The 18908-nt window shown below is 39.3% G+C and overlaps 1 protein-coding gene across 1 annotated transcript in view; it reads right to left on the bottom strand.

Moving 5' to 3' along the window:
- The window catches only part of LOC108494638 (mucin-5B), a 45921-nt gene that overhangs the window by 15951 nt on the left and 11062 nt on the right, over positions 1–18908 (bottom strand). The window contains exons 9-28 of the mRNA XM_017809420.1: positions 18726–18843; positions 17372–17510; positions 16690–16791; positions 15592–15661; positions 15215–15352; positions 14357–14521; positions 13428–13522; positions 12534–12660; positions 9237–9489; positions 8212–8264; positions 7728–7828; positions 7272–7423; positions 5333–5471; positions 4477–4587; positions 3526–3705; positions 2929–3165; positions 1443–1599; positions 1110–1238; positions 603–687; positions 360–397 (exon numbers count right to left, since the gene is read on the bottom strand). Of these exons, the coding sequence (XP_017664909.1) occupies positions 360–397; positions 603–687; positions 1110–1238; positions 1443–1599; positions 2929–3165; positions 3526–3705; positions 4477–4587; positions 5333–5471; positions 7272–7423; positions 7728–7828; positions 8212–8264; positions 9237–9489; positions 12534–12660; positions 13428–13522; positions 14357–14521; positions 15215–15352; positions 15592–15661; positions 16690–16791; positions 17372–17510; positions 18726–18843 (2589 nt within the window). The remainder of the gene's footprint in view (positions 1–359; positions 398–602; positions 688–1109; positions 1239–1442; positions 1600–2928; positions 3166–3525; positions 3706–4476; positions 4588–5332; positions 5472–7271; positions 7424–7727; positions 7829–8211; positions 8265–9236; positions 9490–12533; positions 12661–13427; positions 13523–14356; positions 14522–15214; positions 15353–15591; positions 15662–16689; positions 16792–17371; positions 17511–18725; positions 18844–18908) is intronic.

Raw genomic sequence — 18908 nt, 5'->3', positions numbered from 1 at the left:
AATATTTGCCCTGTTCTAAAAGTATTCATTAAAACAGGTACCATGAATGGCCTGCTACAGACTAGTGTCTGTTTTCACTGACTACCAAGGAGGTGTAAAAGTGGAAAAAGTGGTATTTACCTGGATAGAATGAATCCCACATGTCATACCTCTCTCCTTCCTCTCTATGACTATCTTTTAGACAGTACTTGAGGTCAAAGGCTGGATTTTCCTTATCAAGTATATCTGTATTGCTGTGTATCCACCTATTAAACTACCTATCTGGATTCCTATTACCAGTATGTTTGAAGTAATATATGATATTGGGTTGTTTCAGTCCTATCATCACTCAGTGCATGGTGAAGGTGGTGAAAAGTTACCTTTGGAGTCTTCAGTACATAGTTTCTCTACAGGATCACTGAAGATAAAGAGAAAAGAAGACTTGTTTTATTGACTTGAATCAGTATATGGTATAGCAATGTCTGCAACGGTATCTACTTTTACATAAAATCTGCTCCTGGAAGATTTAGTAATTATTGCTACCACCTATGATCAGTAACAAAACATTGCCTAGCTTGTCCTTTCCAGTCCTATTCCACCTTTCTCTCCATCAACTGACCTACCATGAAGTGCAGTTGGGGAGGGAGACACACTCCCTGCTCTCCTCATCAAAATATGGCTTGTCAGGACTACATTCTGGGTAACAGCCTGGAAAGTTAAAGTAAGCAAACCATTTTTAGTCTTCATTACATAAATACAGGAAAAAACATAAATACCTCTATCAGATGGAGATTTTATTCCAAAATGAACGTGATTCCAGTATGAATGTTCTTTTTACTATGTTATCTTTCCATTCCTCTTTTTTTCCTCTCTCCCAAAAGTTTTAATTAACTCTGTCAACAGATAATTGTTCTTTGCAAATTTATATTGAATGGCTTTTTATTTCTCCCCATATTTAAAGGCAACAGGCAAATTATGCTATGAATGGTACCATCACATGGAGAATTAGCCGAGATAAGGCATGGTCAATGAGCTTCTGGGGCAAATGGGATAACCTTTCAGTCACCCAATGCTTAAGACATTAAAAGCAGACTAGTAGCTCTTAAAAACTGCATTAAAGGAAAAATTACCTTCTAGACTATACAGCAAGTTCCCACATTTCCCTTGTGGGTTCCTGCAGGTCCTTAGACAAGGGGCTCCACAGGGTTTATAGAACCATTCATGTTTGTCAGGTGGATTGTAATAATCACAGAATACAGCTGGAACAGAAGAATAAAACACCTGTAGGTCTCAGACACTGGGCAGGGATTATTTTTAAATCTTGTTTAAAAGATTTAAATAAGAGAAAAAAGGCTTGTTAATCACACATGCATTGCAGTGTCAATGTTCTGTCTCTTTATCTCCCATGTGCCTGAGCACATGGAGCACTGCTTTTCTATGTGCATTTTCAGGGCAATACTTACGGCAAATGGCAGGTGTTCTCCAGCTGATACAGATGCCAGCTCTGCTACAGCTTCTTGAATAAGCAGCAACTGAGGTACAGAAGCACTCACAGTCTCCCACACTGTCACAGCCACAGAAGTCAGAAACACAAGATTCATAATACGGTATTGGGTTCACCTATCAAAATAGCAACAGATCTGTCACCACAGGTGTATTGGGTGCACTCTGTTTTAATGAGGGAAAAGGTTCTGAATTTCTATCATGCACTGGAAGTTTGTGACAGGCGGGATTGTCATGAAGGAGCTATGATATTTTACAACAGGTAGTTTTCTATTTTCACCTGCCTAGTAGAATTGGATTCTAATTCTTCTCATTCTCGTGTGTGTAATACTGTCACTTATCCTCAAAATGTCTTTCCAGTGTGATTTCTCCAAGACTGAACTATCTTGCTTCAGCTTAGCACAACCATATAGTGTGCATTCTCTAACTGAGAGACAGTGATTGAGTATAAAAAGAAATTCTGTTTCCACTGAACTTCATGTCTCTTGTGTTTTAACCTGTGTTAACATGAACTAACCAAGGAAATTAAATGAAGTTTGTTTTTAAAATGGCTTATTAAAGTGCATTGAAGCTTTGTATACACATTTTAATTAATAATTAGTACCCTTGTTTCTGTTTAAATTAATTCAATTTGTCTGAAATAAATCAAATAATGAATCTCTTTAGATAATTTGAATGAAATTGCTCAAGTACAGTATGCAGTTTTGGGCACCACAATGTAAAAAAGACATTAAACTATTAGAGAGCATCAAAAGGAGGGCCACGAGGATGGTGAAAGGCCTGGAGGGAAAGCCTTATGAGGAGCTCCTGAGGTCCCTTGGTTTGTTCAGACTGAAGAAGAGACTGAGGGGAGACCTCACTGCACTTTTCAACTTCCTTGTGAGGGGAAGTGGAGGGGCAGGTACGGATCTCTTCATTCCCGTGTCAGTGACAGGACTTGAAGAAGCAACATGAAGCCCTGGAAAAGGCTCCTCAGAAGGGTGGTCACAGCACTAAGCACCAAGTTCAAGAAGCATTTGAACAACGCACTCAGGCACATGGTGTGCTTCTTGGGGTGTCCTGGGCAGGGCCAGAAGTTGGACTTGATGATCCTGAGGGATCCCTTCCAACTCAGCATATTTTATGGTTCTGTAAGGATCACCACACAAACAGACTTACACTGACTTATCTCTGGGTTTTACGAACAGCTACCTAACTTTTTAATTCTGCTGGCCCAGTATTATCCTCTTTATCTTCAGTTACTCAAAACAGGTACTGCTGTTTCCTCAATACTGTGCTACAGGATTTAACGGGCATAGCTGTAAAGTGAGGTTCTGAGTGAGGTAGCCCTTGTACTTGAGGATTCTGTGTAGTAGCCCATTATAGTAAAAATATTCATGCAAATGTACTGCCAAATAGCAACAAATACCTAGTGGGAAACTACTGAGGATGACAGAACAGGATTACCTTACTGTGGCAGGCTTCAAAGATATTACTCTTAATGATGCTGCAGTGCTTCTGTCCCAAGGCAGACTTGAAAGGTTGATCAGCACACAGGTCCGTCATGTTTATATTTGAGCAGGTGCTTGTTATTTTCCAGCTGTTTCCAAATTCCTGTATGCTCATCTCCATGGACTGCCCTCTGGTTGTGAAATCATTCCTTGAGCGGCCATCAAAGTCCCCACAAAGACCACAGACTTTTCCCTGGGAAGTTTGTGTAGGCACAGTAAATGGCTTGGTTATTTTGAGTGCAGCCCACTCTTTGACAGAAATAAACTATAGAACAGGTCAAGGCAAAATAGCTGCAAGTTGCTAAACAGACATCAAAAACAGCTTAGAAAAAGCTGGACTTAAGTGACAAGAACACTCTGTTAGTGTGTTGCAAATACTGCAAAGTGTCTGGCTTTACTTTTACCTCCAAATATTTTTGAGTGTTTCATACTGACTGAACAATGAAATAAAACATAAATTACGACCTGCTTGCTGCTTCTTCTTGAACACTAAACCAAACTCTTTTCTGAACACTGCTTTTCAAACGTAACTCTCAGTCCATCCCATACCTACCTGGAAAGATGGTGCCACATGAACAACAACAGTAGTCTTTTGGTCCCACATGAAGTTCATTCCTTGATTTGTTTCAATCACAATATAACCTCCTCTGAGGTCCACTTTGTAATTTTTCTCAGCTCCTGGATCAGTAGCTATCTCCTGAATTCTTCCTTCCAAGAGCCTTATTTCACTGCTCTACAAATGAACAGATACATTGCATGGAAGGAAATCAAGTAGAAAACTTAGTGTAACAGCACTGGTATTCTGCCTCTTGTTCTTTGCTTTATTTTTCTGTAGTCTTTGCACCATGTTGTGGTTTGCTGCCAGATGTGAGCCACAGACAAGACCCACTGAGTTTGAAGGGAAACGCCTGCCCTTCCATGACAACTCTTAACCTCATGGGCACATAAACTGTCCTCATTCTAGAGGAAGTCTATTCTGCTGGCACAGCAGCTCCTGAGCACAGGGGCAACTGGGCATGCCAGAACACCCCTTGCCACACCGCTTTGTTTAACTGCTTTGTTTCACCGCTTTGTTTCACCATCCCCTTACTCCCCACTGTGGGAGAAATCTCTTTGGTGTACACTTTGGAGAAATGCTAAGCCTGAGCAGGAGAGAAGAAACTCTGTCCTGTGCTCAAACCATGGTACAGAAACATGCTTCTCTAAAAGCTTCACCATCACTCCTATACCACTAATGGTACAGATACAAATACACACACACAAATGCATGTACATAGAGTGCTGTTGACTCCTTGCATCTATCTCCTCACCTGCAGAAGTGTTCAGTGTCCCTGTTAACACCAAACATCTAAACCTTTCCCAGCTTGCCTGCCTCTGCTTTCTGGCTGTTTGACTTCCATAGGGGCTCTGTAGCAGCAACTAAGTAGGAATATAAGGGGATGATATACTAATTGCTACAAAATCAAGACTACAACTCCTTGGTTATAACCCATTCTAGACAAACCTCAAAAATCAATGTGATCTTTAGGGAGCAGATGGAGCGTGACTTTCCACAGGCGTTGTTCTGAATTACAATCCGGAAGGTGCCAGCATCCATGTTATTAGGGCAAAAATCCTTAAAAAAAAAAGATAACATTCTATTAGATCCTTTGAGGCAACTACTCCAGTCATAAACATTTTCAAGAGCCCTAAGTGAATGACACTCTGTTTCAACTTCTATTATTTTGTCACTTCTTTATTCATTAAAACTCTAGGAATTTTAGAAGAATGCAGTGGAAGCTGACCTAGTGGCAGATTCACACTTGACCAGGATTTTCAAAAAGAAAAACTAAGGGGAAAAAATGAGGTTTTCATAGCAGCAGTCCTGCCCAAAAAAAAGGAATTTTTTTTTTTAAATTAGCAAAACCAACTGTAATTTCAGGATGACAAAATGTCTCACTGAGTACTGTCTCATTACATGCAATTATTATACATGAGGCTCATACCTTAACCTCTGCATGCTTCTGTCACAACAAAAATAATGTCAGTCTTGGATGGCTGAAAGAAAGACTTTTCAACACCATGCCAACCTTTCCCTTGCAGGTGCTGGAATAATGTCCGGAAAGGGCTGTCCAACCCAGGAGTTAATCGTTTGGGATCACACAGTGCCCTCTTGTGTCACTTCTGAAGGTCAATTTACTTTGTTTTATCTGGAAAATAGCACTGTGTCTGCTCTAGGTACAAGAGGAGGGGACTAAGCCCTGCTCATGAGTGTTGATTGTTTTACATGGGAATGCCTTTTAATTACTCAGAATGAAGTCTACAGTGTAAGCATAAGGATGTGAAAAGCATAAGGATGGAAAAATGAAAAAAAATGATACCTGAGCTAGGATATAGTCACAGTCTCCCAGGAAATCAAACTTCTCCCCATCAAAGCTCATGTAGTGCCCATTTCCATACACAGTGCAGGTTCCCTTGCAAGGCTTGTCTGTGCAATTCCACTGCCTTTTGTTACAGGTGCTAGGAGGCAAAATGCAAAGAATCACAATGTTTGTATGAAACATGGGTTTTCCTTAACCCCCAAAAGGGGCAGAATAATGAAAATGTTTGGGTTTTTCAGTGCTTCAAAGAAAATAATCATCTCACATTCTTCAAGCAATTCCCTCTCAACTGTTCTGAGATCATGCCATGAGATGGCATATTAATCAGAAAGTTCATGTTTACTACCCAGATACATTTGAACTTTGTCTATTTTTATTCTATGTTTTCTTTCAAATACATTTTAAATCACTTAGTCCTGGCAGGAGACAGTGAGGATTTAAGAGACAGATTCAAGATGAAGAACTGAATATTTCAACCGTTTCTGAATATTAATCCTTGAGGGACCATGTGGTCAGTTCTGTTCCCGACTACAGTGCTGTGAACAAAATATTCTCTGTCTTCCCTTGGATATTGGGTCTGGCTGAGATGGAGATAATTTTTTCCCACAGCAGCTTTGCATTGGCATCTAGAAATGCATTAGTAACACCCCAGTGTTTTGGCTGTTGCTGAACAGCATTAAGGCTGCCTTTTCAAGCATCCTCCCCTTACCAGCTGGCTAGGGGTTGGGCAAGGTCATGGCAGGGGACAGAGACAGGACAGCTGTCCCAAACTGGCCAAAGGGGTATTCCAAACCATGTGATGTCTGCTCAGCAATAAAAGCTAAGAGCATGGGGTGGTGTGGGAGGGTGAGGGGCCATTTGTTTTATGATTTTTTTTTTTTCTGGAGCAACTGCTATACATACTGAAGCCCTACTTCCTGAGAAGTGGCTGGACATCACCTGCTGATGGGAAATAGGGAATAAATATTTTATTTTCCTTTGCTTCTGCACACAGCCTTTGCTTTTGCTTTATTAAACTCTCTTTATCTTGACCCATGAGATTTTCCATCTTATTTTCTCCCCAATGCCGTCATGCTGAAGAGGGTAGTGATAGAGCAGCTAGGTGGGCACCTGATGTCCAGCCAAGGTCAACCCACCAAACCTTGACAAACCTTACCTCTAGTTCAGGAGGATTGCAGACAGAAAATTTTTGTTGTTATACCTTTGACACAGAGAATGCATTTTTTTTCCAATGTGTGTACTGTACTCATAAGAAAACAAAGCTGTTGCTGCAATAAAACATCTTAATGACTCTGCAATAGCAACAACTGCTTACCAGGCTTTGACTTTACATGTTAAACTTGATCGCCTGTACCAATGGTGGTTAGACCAAAGTGTTTCCTCTTGGCAGAACTATACAGTCTCATCCTCACTAAATAATGAATAAGGATTCAAAGCATTTTACCCACCATGATTAGTAACAACAGTGAAATCTATGGCAGCATTATACCAGAAATTGGAGCAATTAGAGAATTAATTTATCTTGAGAACCATGCAACTGGAAGCACTGCAAGTCATGAGGATGGACCATTGCATGCTCACGTATCTAAATTGAATCCTTTTCTAGAGTTCAGCTGTGCCCCGTAGACGCAGACTCAATTCCCCCTTGTTGAATGAGCAAGCAGAGACCAACTAGGGTAAGGCTGTTATTTCTGAAGCTAGTGTGAAGGCAGAAAAGGATGGAAATGGTTTGACAGAAGATCTTGGTACATGCTCTCCCAAGGTGCAGGCTCCTGCAGGGGGTTGCAGAGAAATATTTTCCCTGTTATTTTTACAAGAAGCCTGATGGCTCTAATGATGAAGAATATGGCTCCAAAGTGCATCCTGCCCCCTGGGTGCACTATGCAAGGACAATTTTAACATATTTTCTTATAAAACAAAACTCCCTGGAATAACATACCATGTGTTGCAGTCCACTTTGATGGTTTCCCCAGGTTTATAGAAGTGTCCTCCATGGACACATGGACATTGATCTTTGGGAATACATCCTCCACTGCCATCCAATACCAGCCCATCAGGACACATGCAGCCAGAAACACATTCTGTGACATACTGCACGTTTAAAGATGGAACAGAAGTCAATTCCTTAATGCACAGAAAGAACAGGGAACCAGCAGAGGTGCTAGTTCTGGATGCCAAACTTCTGGATTTTTTAAAAAATTCCTTAACTGTAAGCTAGTGACAATCAAGCTACAAGCATCACAGCTACATTTTTAGCTGTTAGCTATAACTGCTATGTGATCAGTAAAGCAGCCAGTTTGTAAACAGCATAACGTTACCATCAGTGTTTGTTAAGGACAATCACACATGCACAGTCATGTTGCCCCATGTTCCTGCTAGGAGGTGAAGTCCTTACACAGTGCATGTCCTGCGTCTTACAGCTTTTCTGGCACTCCGATCCGATCGCCCCGGGACCTGCGGAGCTGCAGTTGAAGTAATACATGGGAGCTGGGCAATCTATAGGAGGAAGAAAACACTTTAGGAAGGTAATTTAGTGAAAGCAATAAGGATGCCACCAGCAATTGTAAAACTAGCCAGAGCACTTCAGAGGGCAGTAAGTGGCTCTCATTTAAAGTTTCTAATAGCTTTTGCTTCTGCTCAATAACAGTGCAGGGAGAAGACAGATAACTTCAAAGCTTTGGGAAGTATCCTCATCTTTCAAAGTATCCAGTAAGGATGGTGACATTTTACAAAGACAAATATTATCAATAACCAGCACATTTTAAGGAGAATGAAAGAAATGTGCAGAATACCAAATGTTACAGAAAGTGAGAGATAACGCAGAAAAACCTTATAAATACTAGCTGACATCATAATGCCATTATTTTAAAGAATCTCACCTTTTACCAGGATGGTTTCTCCAATGCAGTCTAATCTTCCTTGAATGCATTTGCTAAAGAGATTCCATAAAATGAAACACATCAGCTCTTTGCCCATTTCTCCCTCACAAGAGAAAAAGGCACTGTAAAGCTTCACTAGTCACATTCAACTTCCTATCAAAATGAATATTTGGTACAGCTATCAGTTTCACAGACATGAATTACCATTCCCTGAAGGAAGATTAAGAGACCCTGCTCTTAAATATTTTTCCTTTATCTGTCACTGATTTACTATACATTTTCCCTAAATCAAGCTTTTCCTAAGCATTTATTTTCCACTCCATGAGATTAGAATAATACTTTATTAAATAAGAGACCTCTTAAATTACTAAATGAATATGTGTTTATAAAATAGTCTAGAGTCCTCAGTTGGAAGACAGAGAGAGAGAAAGAATATATAAACATCTGAAGATAATAAAACAGCCTTCTCCTGGTATTTGTTTGCATTGCTGCCCTAAAGTGATTGAAAATGAGAAAATGACAATTGGTTTTTGCTGCAGATGCAAATTAATTGTGCTATTTTTAGTATTTTCACTTTAAAAACTGAGATTTGGGGTTGGGTTTTTTTCCTGGACCATTTTTGGTTTTTAAATAGTCTGCAGTATGGTGTATTGGAGGGTGGTTTTCACTTTGCTTTTCCATTTCAAAGCCTGAAACTCTCCTGAGCCCTCTGTCTTCTAGGAAATTTGCTCTCATTGTGTATGGATACTTTGACACAACAAAGTACTTTGCATAGAGATAGGTTACAAATATTGCTCTACTCAACATGTTTTCAGCTTGCTAGAAGGAATATAAGATCTTAACATTTGCTGTGGCTGCATTTCCTGCCTTGGTATGGGAATATTTGCTTTGGTACAGTCTAGGAGAAATTAATCATTATTCCTTACTGTAAAATGATACCATTTATGGATTGGAGCAGAGACTTTCCCAGTGAGCCCTGACATTCCCAGGCATGCAGCAGCCTTTGCATCACCACAGAAGCTTACCACATCAGTTTGTCCTCTTGGAAGGAGTTGCCAGGTTGAACAATCTTGCCTTTGTAGTAGCAGGGACAGTCATCTGGAGTTACACATTGCTCTTCATCGTTTAGGTAGGTCCCTTCAGGGCAACCACAGCCCTCCATAGGAGGGATCTGAACTTTGCACAGCGGATCAGGTTCATCCAGTGAGCGGCAAGACTGGTTACAGTACTTCACACTATAGTTATAAACCATAGTCTCAGGACACTCCTCAGAGGGATCTTTGTAAAAGAAATAAAAGGAATGTATGGCCTTCTTTGTGCAATCATCTCTCATGCTGTTAATGTGGCTTTCTGCACATTGGTAACCATAAATGTGCTGCTACCAAACTAGAAGGCCTTGTCTCCCAGTGTTCTGGGGGAAGTCTGCTTACGTAGACTGAACTACACGACACTGAATACTGAGATAATCAGCAGGGTATATATTTTGTAATTTGAAGAATTTACATTTCTATCTTCTGCCAAGAACTGAAACCAGTAATTTCTGACTTGTCCCTGTAGTTAAAAATTAATTTTCTGACCTTTACTAAAGATTTCTTTTGCTGGGAATAGCTGGGAAATGAGCATATTTTGTAAGAGGCAAATTTTGATGTTAAATGGGTGGTGACAAGAAACTTGTTAATCATTTGATGCTGCCAATGAAAGTGTGTTTCACTTTTCATAGATGTCTTGAGGAAAACTTTTGTTGTCCTCCTCTGGGCAAATGAGAAACAATAGTTTCTAAGACCTCTGGACGGACCAAACAGTCAAATACCAAAATCTGAAGAGCTCAACTAACCCTGTAAGACAGTGAAAAGCTGTTTAATTTTCATAGGCTGCCAACATGCAACACCTTCAAAACTCTGTCATAAAATCTGCAGTAGTGATCCATAGGGATGACACCAAATTCTGTCAGAAAACATCATCCACATTAAGGCTGTGGTTTTCAAGAAAGTCTAGCATCCAAATTCCTCTGAAATGCAATGAAAAATGGAGATCTAGTCATGTTGGGCCTCTTTCTAATTCATCCACAGATTTAATCCCACAGCTCTTTTTCAGATGTATTAGAAAGTACAGAGGAGTTGTTCATGAGCAATTGTGCTAATCAACTTTCCAGCAATACTAACAACATATCGGCAATATGTTCCATGCCTAAACAAAGCTTTGTATGGTTTTCCAGTCCATAACCATAAGACTTTCTTAGATTACTTAGCATCCTAGGCTTGTGTACACATGCAAAACCAGCACCTCTACCAACAAAACCCATTTGATTTTCTGGTCCTAGCTGAAGCAAACACAATATCCTGTGTATAAATTGGGCAAGCCATATTCTCCTACTTTATAGGCATCCTTTGAAGATGCAGCAACTGGTATTTGTAAAACAAAATAGGCCAAATAAGAAAGATATTAATAAGGATGCTGAACATGAATTTATATCTGTTTCAATTGGTAGCTATTAATGCAATAAAATAATGTGTTTACTTTCTCCCTTTAATTTTTTGTGGAGGAAAAAGATGTCTTTTGGTAAAGCAAGATCTTGTAGGAGGAAGGTTATTTGATTACAGTACTCATGGTCAGAGATTTGCCATCTTAAATTACATACAACTGGAGGCAAGAGTGCAGAGAACATGAGCATACCAAAGATATCTTCACGCTAGCTTGCACGAGGAGCGCTAAAAAAGCAGCTCTATGATTTAGCAAAGACTACAAACCCCAGCGGTCTGCTGGGTAACCAGTAACTCAAGTAATGGTTCATCCCTCTGCTAAAGATTGTGTAAGGCACAGGCACAGCCAACAATTACCTAGCAGGCTTTACTTATTTCATACACTCTACTTACTGCAATGTAGGCATCCACCTGGGATATAACCTGCCTTGGATGCTGCCTGTAGCCTAGCAGAGTGGACACAGCTGCAGAAGTTGGAACAGCCTTTCCACCCCCCACACTGGGATAGAACTCTGAGAGTGACTGTTGTTTCCCGTTTGTTCTTTCACTCATGAGTAGTGCAACCTTCACTCTTATCACAGGCATGTTCCCAAAAGATTATTTCTTCTTAAATAAGGCCTAAAATGATTGTGCTGATTAAGCCATTGGCATTTTTTCCCAAGATTACTACACTGAGTCAATATTACCTACTGTGACTTAAGTCCACAGATTTCAGTCAAACCCATGCTGCAAGCCAGTCTTGATTTGCCATGAAAAATGTCAGTAATTCCATGTTGGGAACAGAGCTTTCAATAAACAGTGGCTGTGTCTAGTACATAAATCTTCATGCTTCTAGGACAATTTACTGTGCACCATACTGCGTTCCTTTGAATATTTCAGCACAGGTTTGTGACATGGTTCTTAGCATAGTCTTAAATGCCTTTGACAACACACCATACAAGTTAAATTGTTAGTCTTTATTAAGTATCCCAGCTAGCCTCTAAGTCAGGCAATTAAATAGATCATAGCTGCATCAAAGTTGCATAAACATAACTGTTGCTATGTTTTCTATTCAGATGTGCTATTAGTCAGGAAACCAATATATCTATTTTTTTGTTGATAGAAGCAAATCTCTCTTGAACTATCTGACTGTCAATGAAAAACTGGAAATGTTGAAGTAAAATTCAGAATATGGGACTTTCAAGTTATATTCTCAGCTCTGATATTATCTTATAATAAATTCTGGCAGTGCCAAAGGGAGATATATACATATGTGGACTCTAGACTCAGGATTGAGTGACAATGTGTATGTCCAAGAAACTTTTGTTCATTTGTTAGATAGTCCTGAGCTGAAAATGCCTTCAAACACTTTCACCTTCTCATATATCACCAATACATATTTATTTAAAAAATTACTATTTTACTGTAACATGGAAAAATGCAGTTAATGAGAGTGATATCATTTGTATGGGGAATGTCTGAGACAAGAGGGCTGAAAGAGGGCTGCAAAAAAGGTATCAGAATTAAAATACATGGGAAAGGCCATGTGTTCAAAAGTAACCTAATTGCTAGCTAAATCTAAAGTGAAATTAACCCTAACTCCTGTTTTGATGTGGTTAATATGCCTTATACTATTTTGCTTCTCTGAGTACTGAATTCAGCTTATATTTTACACAAAGAATATGCATCATAAGAGTATGAAGCAGCCATGAACTGGCTTTGGCAGGAAGGAGAACTTTATAGAATATATGCTTATTCTGTTTTCAAAGACTTTCTAACTTGATGACTAAACACACAAGACACTAGCTGACGCAAATTGGGCTCTCCTGAAGCTGTTCCCCCAAGGTATTCTAGGACACATACCACAGATGCCCTGCCTCCAGCCCTTCAGGGACACGCCTGCTGAAGCACAGTCTCTGGAGTAAGTAGAGAGCACACTACACAGTGCGACTTCACTCTTCTCAGCATTACAGGTGTCATACATGCATTTCTAAAGGACAGGAAAGGACATAGGCATTATTATGTCCAGCTCATAAAAGAAGCAGGGTAACATATAGCAATTCACAAGATAGTCAACAAATATATTTTTTAAAAGCATTATTACCAATGAAACTTAATATCTCCAAGAGAAAATGTATGCAGATGAAATACTATGCAAACCTGAGAACTAGCAATCCATGACAGAAACTGTAGTGACATGTCTAACACCCCTGAAGAAATGAAAAAAGAGAAAGATAAGGGCACCTATAGTTCATTAAAACACTAAGAAATGTCTATACCAGTCTCCCATGAGGATGTACAATCTAGGACATGTCAAAATATGTCATCTTAAAATATACATAACTGAAAATGTTGCACAGTGATGATGGCACTTGTGTACGTATCTAGCGTGTAGATAAGATACACCCAATTACATGACAATTGCAACAGAAACACAGAGCACTGACTTTGCTTTTCAAAGAGTGAACAATTCTCACTCTTTGAAACTTTGAAATCTTGAACTCATTTTTTGTATTTGCTTCTAGGTTGTGCAACAGATGTCGGTGGTGACAGTCACAATTATTTCCAGGGCTGCAGCCAAAAAGATCCATCTTACCTTGCATAAACTCTGATTTTGTTATTTTTCTAATCAGCATCAGTGAACTTCTTTGGGAACAGACACTATTGTAACCTCTTTCACTCGCCTAGGCCAGGCGACCTTCATGGCAGATCAGTCTCTGGACTAGATTAAACAACCCATTTAGACCAGTGCCTTACCTTGATGTACGCAGAAGGGTCTACAACAGAATGGCAGGCAGCAAACACACTGCTTGTATTAGACAGAAGAGCACACCAATGCTGGGCAAATTTTTCTGAAGTGAGCAAAAATATTGTCCATAGTCACTTAAACCACATTACTATCTGAATCAATATTCTTATCTGGTACCACATAGAAGTAGAATGACCTGAATCATTTAGATAGTGCTGGATGGAAATACAAGTCATTAACATGTCAAAGTGATAAGCATAGTTTGATGGGTGAGCAGCCATCTTCCTAAAAGGAAGGTTTCACTTTCCAAGTGCTAACATTACTACTGCAGCTGGATTTGCAGAACATCTACAATACCTTCCCATTTGCATCGGCTTTTATCAAACTTTCCTAATTCTTTACAGTCAGATAATTTTTTATAGTCAAGCAATAACATCAAGCATGTAATAAACAGGGAGCTGCAGCTTTAATAGCATGTGACAATACCTAGGAGAGCACAGTCTGAACCCTATATATATCCAAATCCAGTCAGAGTGATAAATTGGACAGGGCACCTATTACAGTACAACGCTTGCCTAAGTCAGTATTGTTGATAACTTCTTCCTTTTGACTTCAGCTGTAGCAACCAGATTGGATGCAGAACTTGTCCAAATGTTGACAACCAAGTATGCTCCACCTTAAACCTAAATCACTCTCATTGATGTTGCGTGTGCTTTTCAAGTCATCAGTGAATAAGGTGTTGGCTCTCTTTCTCCAGTAGTGCTGTTTCTTGTTTTAAAACCAAAGTTGTAATCTTAAAGACCTGCAAAACCCAATGTGTCCTCTCTAGTAATAGCCTCAAAGGCAGTGGGTTTTGATGTTTATGAGATTTCTAAAGCTTTTTTGATCATGTGAAAATTATTTAGCACTGATAAACTAGAGATGAAAATCATGGTACCTTTATCCACACTGTTCGAACAAGGATCTTCAAAGCTGTCCTCAACATCAAAACAGCTGGCTCTAGTTTTCCATGAGTTACCAAAAGCAGAAGCTGAATCTTCCACAGCTCCAGTGGCTGTTCTGAAGTCATCAGTCTGGATGTTATTGAAATTGCCACAAAGACCTCGTGTGGGGGGGTAGTGGGGAAAGAAAAGAAGAGATTACTACATGCATGGAAAAAGGAATGGCTTCTAGATGAACACTCAGCTCTATAATGGACCTTGCCTAAGAGAAACCCATTTTTCTTCAGAGACTTCCTGATGTTCCCACAAATCAGATAAGACACTGTCTTTAGAGTGTAATTATTATTTTTCTGTATTACAGTAGCACTTAGTGATAGCACAGAGATTGGAAGCTGCTTGAATGTGCTTCAGTAAACACTAGCAGACAGAGAAGTATCTTCCCCAAAGGCTTATAAGCAAAGAAAATAACAAAAGACAAAAAAAATGGGTCAGAAAGACAGAATGTAATCCTATTTCACTGATAGGAAACAGAAGCACAAAAAGCTTAAATGATGTAAACAGGAGATTGGTGGCAAACCCCAGTACATTGTCTGTATTTCACAAGTCTCTAATGAAGGCCTACTTAAACAGAGTCTAAAAGACCAGCACACACAAAACATCACAAGGATGATCTAATTTTCTTCAGCAAATTGAAGGATTTAGCCAATGCTTTGTTTCAGGACAGCTACAGATCTAACCAGCAGCTGTAACATACCAAAGTGAATATAAAATCAAATATTTTGTTCACTTAAAGAGATAGATAAGCATCTATAACTCAGTTTAAGAGAAAACTGAAAGAGGATGGTGTGTCCTACCAGATGTACGATTCTGAAAAGAATGATCTACTGTTATGGAGAGCTGCATTACAGGTTTCATTTGCACTCGAATCTGTACTCCAGCTGAGCTTAAGATTTTGATGAAAAATGTAGATTGTCTGAAGATGGTGATGCCACCTAAAGAAGAAAGAAAAAAAGGAACGTATGCACTTGCAAATTTTTATGAAACTGAGTAAACAGGAATATCCATTTATCAATGCGTCCAGTGTAACACAGGAATTCCCAGGTAGTCCCAGACCTAGCCTAGTCTTCACCTAACAATGAGCAGAATCAGTTCTTTTCAGAGAAAGGAGCAGGAATCCTTTCTGCAAACAGATGTAGGCTACTGTGGGGAAGCTGTGAAGAAGGGCATTTACCTTTCCTTACTGGCAGCTTCACAATGAAATTGTTCATGTAGATATTTCCACAGGAACATATTTTTATAGTCTGCAGGGAAAAGAAAAAAGCCAGCAATAGTGAATGCATATGACATGACAGACCTGACAAACTTCATTAAGCATCAAGGAATAGTGTCTTCAGAACTTGATCACCTCTGTGGTCAATGTAACTCAGTGTCCAGACACCATAAAATAATGCAGGGAAAATCTCTAGGCCTTAACAAAAAATGAAAACCCCTCTCCATAATCAACAGCTTTGATTGAATGCTCTCATACACCTAAAAGGTGAGCCATCTTTTTGAGAACTGCATGTGAGATGTTCTGTGTAGGTTTGGATCCATCTCATTGGAAATGTAACATATGCAAAATGAGAACTATCTGACTCAAACTCCCTCAGTAATCAATGGAGGGAGATAGGCCCCTCCAAAAGAACACCTCATACCTTAGGTGGGTTGACTTAACTTGTCCTTTGGAGATCCCCATCTACCTTTATTGACCATAGAAGTAGGTTAGGATGTCAAACCTTCTAACAAGGTTAGGACTGCAATAGCTAAATTCCAGGTGTGCCAAATAGATCTGTATAATTTTAGGAGTGTATAAATACCAATCCTAACTCAGCTTCCTCTGAATTTAGTGTGAATCATGCCATAATTTTCAGTAGAAGCCTTTGGCCTTCATTCGGAGAATTCTGCTACTTCAGTCACTGCATTAGGAAAAACCTGAGGACTCAGAACTGTTGTAAAATAAAGGGGATCTTTTCTTTTAAAAGACTCAATCTTTCAAAAATAAACAAATGAAAAAGTTTGAAGTCATGAAAAAGAGAAGGAAACTTGACTAGGAGGATTTTTAGACATCTACCTCTTAAGAAAATGGAAAAGAATCCAAAAGAACTGGAAAGGAAATAACTCTTACAGGACAAGCCTAACAAACACATGCACTGCATCATCTGCTGGTATTAATCTTCCCATCTCAGGACAGCAACAGACCAAAATGAGTCCACTGTGTTAGAGAAATCACATATTTGAACCCGAATAAAAGTGATCTATTATGTGTCACTAATTAAAGCCAATTACTCACAGTTTTTCCTAGTGTGACTAATACATTCTTTAAGCAAGTCATTGTCTTTGATGTCCCACACTGAATGATCTCTCCAATCACCACAATTGTGTCATCCCTGTTCTGAAAAGACATAAAAAAAGGGATGTGCAGACATTGTTACAGGATGGGAGCTAGAAGGGGGAAAAGTATCTCTGAAAGGCTAAGATGGAATAAGGAAAGAATAGGAGTATTTGATCTCTAACTGCAAACTGTATTTCATTGCCAAAATCAATAATGTTCATTAACTTTCCTGTGCACTCTGTTTCCTTGCTATCAGCCTGTGTGGATCTCATATTTGCAGACAGCCATATTCAACCTTTTTGTGGAAATTTTTGCTCATCCACTTCCTTTTGACAATCACACATAAAGAAAACTTCAGGAGAAATGCTTAAATCTACACTAATACATCAATTAAGAAAATAATTTCAATTAAAAAAAATACAACTATGTTGAAGCTGCAAAACTTTGAAGCTAAGCATCAGCAATTGACATGCCATTCTTTGCAAATTCAAAAATTTATGGGGTTTAAAACTGAGTATGTGTTGAAGTGCTTTGCTGAACTGGTGTCATTTAATTAAATTAAGTCATATAAAGCTCCAGCACAGTTTAATGCCTTATGCTACTCAAGAGATTTAGGAGTGAAATGGGAGATTGCTCATACCTTAGCTAGGACATAATGACAGTTGCCATGAAAATTGAATCTCTTGTTATCAAATGTTGTTATATGGAATCCTCCATCTATGTGGCAATTTCCTGAACAGGGCAGAGAGATACAGCTCCAGTGGCCTCCTTTGCAAGTACTGTGCAAAACCCAAAAACCAGCAGTTAGAATAAACACAGCTTCAAGGGAGAAAAGGTGATATGCCATTTGAATCTGCACAGGTGCACTCTCTTTGTCTTTTTACCTTGTCTTCTCATTAAAACCAGGTGGGAAGAAGACTTAAGGCCCTTAAAGTGTGAAGTTTGAATGACTCTCAATGAGAGATTGAAATGCCCTGGGCTTTGAACTAACTCCCTCACAGAGACACTGAGGTGGTCAAGCAAGAAATGTTTTTCAGGGCCTAAATTGTTTACTTGACCTTTTAAGGAAAGAAAGAACTTCCAACAGGATCTTGCAACATTTTGTGCTATTGATGCAACTATTCAGCAAGTTGCTGATGCAACATTTTGGCAGCTAATTGTGGAGGACCTGAGATAACAAGCAGTTATAATTCTTACACCTGTGCACACAAGAGGAAAACAGTCCTGCCACATAGACTCAGGCTTTGAGAGGAGTAAGTGAGGACGTGGCTAGATGGGAACCACCCAAAGCCCATTAATTTCAGTTACTCAAAATTGCAGGAAATATTAATCTGAAAGAATTTTCAGAACATCTACCCCATCATGCATCACAGCACATTTCATTCCTTCCTAACATGAAGGTCAGGCCTATGGTCAAGAAATGATACTGTGTCACAGGAGCTCAAATAACATATACAACTGTTCATTCACCAGATGGGTATCAGAGCAAGAAATAAAGCTGTTTTGAGAGTAATATACCTAAAGTTGTATCAACTTTCGCTAGTGCGGAGTGGAGATGGGTTCAAGCCACCAGATTTTTTCTAAATCAAATCATTTTCAAGGATCATGATTTTTGAGATCCAGGCCTTTATACAGTCTTTGTAAACAAGAGATTGTTGGAAATGTCACTTATTAACATGGTCTGACTTCTCGCCTCGCTCTAGTGGCCAATGTCTCTGAATTAATCAGCAAAGAGTCTCATTTTTCTGCATTCTGAAATCTCGAGCTCAGTTTTCACAACCATTTTCAAGTGAGAGTGGTAATAACTGTGTGAGGTTGAGGACTACCTCTAAATTTTCCTGTACTGTTGAAATTCAGACCCAAGCTTTGCATTGTTATTTAAGATAAATATCGGGAAAAGGAAAAAAGAAATGAGAAAAGTACAAAATGGAACTCATCAATACTCAGAAGTAAATACTTCTGCCTTGTTAGTGCAATCAGGATCACATCAGTACCAGTTTTGGCAGGGAGTGGAATAAGTTCCTCCAGATGAGTAGACTTTGCCTTGAAACATACAGGGGCAGCTGCCTCTGGGGATGCATTTCTTGCCACTGAGGTCATCAAGGATCGTTCCTGTTCAGACACATTGGCTAGTTAATATTGCTTTGGTGAGTCTGGGAAAGTCTTCCATCAAGGAA

Source organism: Lepidothrix coronata, unplaced genomic scaffold (genome assembly GCF_001604755.1).
Source record: "Lepidothrix coronata isolate B3197 unplaced genomic scaffold, Lepidothrix_coronata-1.0 Scaffold1, whole genome shotgun sequence".
NCBI classification, from domain to species: Eukaryota; Metazoa; Chordata; class Aves; order Passeriformes; family Pipridae; genus Lepidothrix; species Lepidothrix coronata.
The sequence above is the reverse complement of the archived record's forward strand: the minus strand, read 5'-3'. Positions and strand labels throughout refer to the sequence as shown.